At 55.8% G+C, this 6,219-nt stretch overlaps 1 protein-coding gene across 5 annotated transcripts in view; it reads right to left on the bottom strand.

Moving 5' to 3' along the window:
- TRAPPC9 (trafficking protein particle complex subunit 9) overlaps positions 1–6,219 on the bottom strand; it is a 635,544-nt gene that overhangs the window by 465,982 nt on the left and 163,343 nt on the right. For all 5 annotated transcript variants that reach the window (XM_006152123.3, XM_006152122.3, XM_006152126.3 and 2 more), the window contains one exon: positions 5,477–5,603. In XM_006152123.3, the coding sequence (XP_006152185.1) occupies positions 5,477–5,603 (127 nt within the window). The remainder of the gene's footprint in view (positions 1–5,476; positions 5,604–6,219) is intronic.

The raw sequence follows: 6,219 nt of genomic DNA, 5'->3' as shown, positions 1-6,219 counted from the left end.
GTGTGTGTGTGTGTGTGTGTGTGCGTGTGTGTGTGTGCGTGTGTGTGCGTGGGGGAACGGAGGAGAGCGGACTGCGGCGTGGCCATCCCCCGGCCGCTGCTTTCTCTCGCGCTCTCTCTCTCTCTCTTGCTGCACTCACTCACATACATACATCCTCTAGTAAATTCAAATATGAACGCCCAGCTCTAGTTACTAGTAAGAAGAGCAGCTTACACACGGCCCTCTGCGTCAGAAACTGTCACAGTCCAGGGAAGGTGAAAGGTCGCCCAGACACGACAGCGCGCACTCCCTCCCAGGGGCTCACTTCCAAGGGGAAGTGCCCTGCGATCCATGCTTCATCCTGATTCACAGGCATCTGAGTTCAGAAGCCAAACACTGGACTTGCCTTTTGTTTTGTTTTAGTGTTTGCCATAGGGCAAGGGCACTCCCAGAGAGGGAGAAGGGAGGTGAGAAATCCATCCCTCCTCCTCCATTCTCCTCTAGCAATTCTGGACACGCGCACGCACACCCAGTGTGATAGCCAAGCCATGGTCCGGGACTCGCACTGCACTCAGCCACATGGGAGCACAGGGCCTTAGCCGCCACACCACCTCTGGCCCCAAAACCAGACGCTTAGTGTGGGCGACACCGTGGGGAGGTGGGACCACACACCGTCTGCTGGAGTGGCTCTTGCTGTCACCCTCTCTGACATCTGTCTCTCGCGTCTGTGCCCAGTGGTGCTGAGGCGCAGCTTTCCGGGAGCTGCACGCTCACCTGAGGGCCCTGCGTCTGGCACCCCACAGGAGCAGCGGAAAGCAAGGAGGACTGCGAGAGCTCCAGGAGGGGAGGAGCTTTGTCTCTCCTGATGTTACCAAGGGACCTCCTCTCTTTCCTGGATGCTGGGGAGAAGGATGTGAGGGCTGGGGCTGCTACTGCCACTCTGAGACCACCGGGACCTGAAACTGAAGCCCGCACAACAGGGGCAGAGCTGAGAAGGGAGAGAAACCACATTTTCAGGAGCTCGTTGGAACCCCCCAGCCCAAGCCCTACCTGAATTCCTCTCTGGGCTTTTCAGACACGCGCTGTAATTTCTCTCTGTGCCTGGGTCAGGCCAGGTTTCCTATCAATCCCCACACAGAATTCTAGTGGGTACATCCATGTATTCATTCACTGAGGCCCTAGAGGGCCATGAAGAGAAAGAGCTCTGTGGAGAAATTCTAGTCAAAGAAAAGGACCCCAAATGTCAGCAAGACTACAGGCAAATCCGTAGGGGCTCAGAGAAGGGCAGGACACACGTTGCCGGCTGGCCAGCCAAGCACCAATTTCTGACCCTTCCCTCGTGCTCACCTCTATTACCTACTACTTATTTTCTCGACTTTTCCTGCAAGTAGAGATAGCTATGGCCTCTAGTCAGGGAGACTGGGACAGGAGGCCACTACAAATTCATCAAGGACACTTTTGCTTTCTTATTAAACAAACGATAGATACCTCTAAACCTCCTCTCCCTTCTTCAGTCTTGGATGCAAACGTGTTATCTGGAGCTGCAGCAGCCACCTGGTAAGCATGAGGTAAAGACAGACTGCAGAGAGGACACCTGTTTCTAGCTGCTTAATGAGCAGAGAGCAGGCACCTGCTGTTGGCTAGCCTCTGCTAAACGTTCTGCCCTCCACGGATGACGTAATTCCTGACTGGTACACCTCTACCTGAGTGGCTTAAAGAGGGCTTCCGGGAGGGTATAATCCTCAAATGAAATCCTGAAAGACGACTAGACATCATCAGGCAGAGTAAAGGGAGCCAAGAAGACGAAGCTGGACAAAGCGGGAGTGCCCTTCGCAGGGTCCGGCTCATCAGGAGCTCACCCAAGCCTGGAGGCAGAGCAGGCCGCAGACGGCCGAGTCGCCACGCTGGACGCTGCCAGGCGTCAGGAGCAGAGCAGGCGCGAGCTGCTGGCTTTCCGCGGCTCCCGAGGACGCTCCCCTCCACGTGGCCCATGGTGCTGATGCTCCAGTGAGCCCTGCATGGTGGCTCTTCCAGCTTCTGATGACACCGGCTGTGACCGACACAGAGAAGGAGCCACCGCGCCCGGCGTGCTTATTTCTCTAGCTGAAGGTCTCAGAGAGCCGCAAGGACACGCCTACGCAGATGGCGGTACCACACAGAACCAGACCTGTGAAAACAGGCCAGGACCACCCCAGGAGAAACGCACCAGGACACCAGGCGGACTCAGCGAGCTGTGCCCTGCGGGGCTCCCCAACACCGGGAGAGCAAAGGGACCAGCTGCACAACACAGGATGCGGCACTTGCCAAACCGGTGGCCGGTTTTAACCCGCCTTGGCCCAAGCTGTGCGCTCTGCTGCTCTTAAACAGCCAGGACTGAAGTCTTACTCTCAAATTAAGTGCGTTTTCCGTTTTCCAAGTACTGTGCTATTCAGGAAGAGGCCCAGAGCACCCAGTGCTTTCCCGGGGCCAGGCCCTGGGTGCCTGCTCCTATGAGTATCAGCCGAGCAAAGCCAGACCACTCTGGGGTCAAATTCCAGCCCACGTTAAAGATGAGAAAAACAAAGCTCTAAGTGGCTCCTCCCTTGCCCAAGGCCACCTGCTGGTGAGGAAGCAGCGGGGCTCAGGCTTCCCTGAGCAGCCAGGGCTGCTCCCCAGACCAGAGCCCAGTGCCCTCTGCCATCTCCGGGGAGGGCATAGCACCTTTCACCCTTGGTTCTAAGGACCACAAGAGGTAAGCCTCCCACCTTCACTGATGAGAGGCCCGCGCTGGGAAAGCACGCAGCATCAAGGCCGAGCTGTGGCGGCTGGCGGGAGGGCGCTGCATTGAGGGTGCCGGAGCCACTGGGCAGGCCGGGGGTTCGGATCCCAGGGAGCCTGAACACTCCAGGCAGGCCTGGGATCCCAGCTGATAAGATGACTAGGGAGAGGCCAAGGTGTGGTAGGACCCTGCCACAGCTTCCAGCTTCTCTCTGTCTGTCTCTCTCAGAAAACACTAAAGACAGAAACTTCTTTAAAAAAAATAGCACATCAATGAGACCAGCAGTTAGCATAATGGCTATGTCGCTGGAATCCCACGTAGTCGACCGCGGTTCACGTCCTGGACCCAGTGGCTTAAAACTCATGCCGGGCGCTTGTGCGTGCGTGCCCAAGATCCCGAGAGGAGAAGGGATTGTGGTGTGACCATCCCCTCTGGGGGGTGATTTCTCGCTTCCTGTCTCTCTGTCTGTCTCTGTCTGTCTGGCGAGCACACGTGCCCTATAGCGAAAACCTCTCCCAAAAAAATAGCACATCAAGGGGACCAGCAGTTAGCGTAATGGCTATGTCGCTGGACTCCCACGTAGTTGACCGCGGTTCGTGTCCCGGACCCGGTGGCTTAAAACTCACGCCGGGCGCGTGTGCGTGCGTGCCCAAGATCCCGAGAGGAGAATGGAGGAGAAGGGATTGCGGTGTGACCATCCCCCCTGGGGGGTGATTTCTCGCTTTCTGTCTCTATGTCTCTCTCTGTCTGTCTGGCGAGCGCACGCGCCCTACAGTGAAAATCTCTCCAAAAAAAAAAAAAAAAATAGCACATCAACAGCGCAGAGTGCTCTGCGAGGTTCACAGTGTCCTACCGTGCAAGGGTTTCTGAATTTAAGAACAGCCCAGGTCATGATGCACATAAAAATTATTACGAAAATCTTTCCTACTCTTTAAGAAATGAATCATGCCCTTAATCCCAAATTAAATACATTCCACTTCAAGTCTTACTCATCCAAGAGCCCAAAGGACCCTTCCCCTGCACCTATGGGGACGAGGAGGCAGCTTGCACGGCTGAGCGCAGAGCCCCGCAGGGCCCCCAGCCCCACCACACCCACTCCAGACACACCCCCGCTGTAGTGCGCAGACCTCCTGAGATGTCCAGGAAGCAGCCAGGACGGCGTCTCAGGCCCACCCCAGCCTTTGAGGCTGCTCCTGGCCACACCTGTCTGATGAATGGCCAGAGGAGGGCCTTTCAGAACACCTTCCAATCAAGAGCAGCCTGCCAGGAACTTCGGGCCCCCCACCCTCTGCTTCCCTGCCCCAACCTTCTTGGGAGCAGAGCTGAGAAGTCTCACTTTGACAGTCAAAACATTTCATTTGCGCTGGCCGTCAAGGCGGCGCAGAAGGGACACTAGCATTCACTAAGTACCGCGTGCTTTTACATGCCACTTCACTGACTCCTCACGACTGCACGTCTTGAGCTTGAATTCCCAGCAGAGGAGGGTGTAAGACACGCACACGCCCACGGGAGGTCACGTGACTCAGTCCCGTGCCACAGTCAGCAGGACGTCAGAGTTCTAACCTCCCACCACATCGCCCAGGTCAGGGTCCCCCGGGCAACAGTCATGCCAGGGGTCTCTCAGAGAGCCTGACGTCTTCCTCACATCAGATGTGACGCCCCCACTCGACAGCAAAGTGTCAGACTTCACTGTTTCATCTTTGTTTTCAGGTGTCTTTCAGAATTCAGAAATCACTCCACAGGATTCATTCACAGACTTTCTAGGTATCCACTTGGCATGTGCCCAGGCCTCTGCCCTCTCCGGGCTCAGGATCGGCTGGGACACAGCGGCACAGAAAGGGAACTTCAGGGTTTGCACAGCGGCAGGGCTGCGGGAGACGGGGCAGGAGCTGTGGTGATACCCAGAGGCCCCGCTTCATGCCAAGGCAGGCCCAGGGGTCTGTGGAGGGACGAGCACTAGATGACACTGACCACCCCCCGGGAGCGGCACTGGCCACCCCCCAGGAGCAGCACTAACCATCCCCCAGGAGTGGGCACGGCACAGCAGGCCAGGGAAGGAAGGCCAGGTTGAGGCTGAGCGCAAGCAAAGGAGCTGAGCTGGAGTGTCCGCGGCCCCCGCCCTGCCTGTGCTCCTGGGGTCCAGGGTCCTAACAACGACGCTGAAGCCGGCCCTTCAGAGCACAGCACGGTGGCCACAATGGGGCTCCAGAGCAGGCAGGCCCTGGCTACAGACCTGCCCTTTCTAGACCTGTGGCCACAGCAAATGGGGTGTCCCTGGCCTCAACCTACTTCACAGAACTCACTCTAGTGCGTCTGATGGACCAGACACAGCCAATGAACATGGAAGCTCTTTTTTGTTTTGTTTTGTTTTGTTTTTAGATTTTTTTGTTTTTGTTTTTGTCATAGGGTGCATGTGCTCACTAGGGAGACACAGAGACAGTGAGAGGGAAAGTGAGAAATCACACCCCAGAGGGGATGGCCACATCACAATCCTTTCTCCTCTCCTCCATTCTCCTCCAGGCATTTTGGGCATACATGCACATGCACCCAGCATGATTTTCCAGCTACTGGGTCTGGGACTTGAACCGTGGTCAGCCATGTGGGGATCCAGCACCTTAAACACGATGCCACTGCTGACACCCAAACATGGACTCTCTTCTAAAGACCTCTACTCCCAGTCGGTCGGAAGGAAATGCTGTGGAATGAAACCCGCCTTCCCGCCTCCAAGGCCCCCACTACCTGACGATGGGGAGCTTGGTGAAGGGCACCGGGGGCAGGGTGAGGCCGTCGGGGAGAGTGAGGAGCTCCATGGTCCCAGGGCACTTGGAGGTGTAGTTCTCTAGGCTCTGAGTCACGTCTTTCTTTTCTAAAGAGAAAATAAAAACACAACCGAGGTTCAGTAAACAGAAGTCAGAGAAGTGGTTGCTGTTTCACTCCGTGCAGTTCGTGCCAGTCCAGCATGTCCTCTCTGCTGACAGAAACATGGGCAGGGCCCCAGAGACGGGGTGCAGGATCACCAGCCTCTGGATAAAAGGGGAAGGAAGTTCCTATCCCCCAGGAAATTCCCATTGTCCCAGATAATAAATGCTTACCACATTTCAAGGAAGTCAGTAGGCAGGGCTGGAGAGTCAATGGGTTTCATTACTAAAAGATCCCAGGATTACTAGGAACCAAGCAAAACACCAGGACCTTTCCCTAAGGAGCGTGCGGTCCCTACAGCAAATACTCAGATATCCGTATGACAGATACTTGAGCGAATAATCACAAACAAGCATTATTTGATGCAAAAAATAGAACTATCTGAGCTAAGACTGCTTTTGTCCACCCCACCACGATTGGTCTCACTAGAAGGAAGAAAAGGCCAGAGGTAACCATCGATAGTGTACCTGCATGTGTCCCTAAGCCTGTGGTCTTCTCTACAGTGTTCTAGAGAATTAAGAAAGAAATCCGGGGGGTGGGGTGGGGGGGTGGGGAAGGGGCCG

This window comes from Tupaia chinensis, unplaced genomic scaffold (genome assembly GCF_000334495.1).
Source record: "Tupaia chinensis unplaced genomic scaffold, TupChi_1.0 Scaffold000335_1, whole genome shotgun sequence".
Classification (NCBI taxonomy): Eukaryota; Metazoa; Chordata; class Mammalia; order Scandentia; family Tupaiidae; genus Tupaia; species Tupaia belangeri.
The sequence above is the reverse complement of the archived record's forward strand: the minus strand, read 5'-3'. Positions and strand labels throughout refer to the sequence as shown.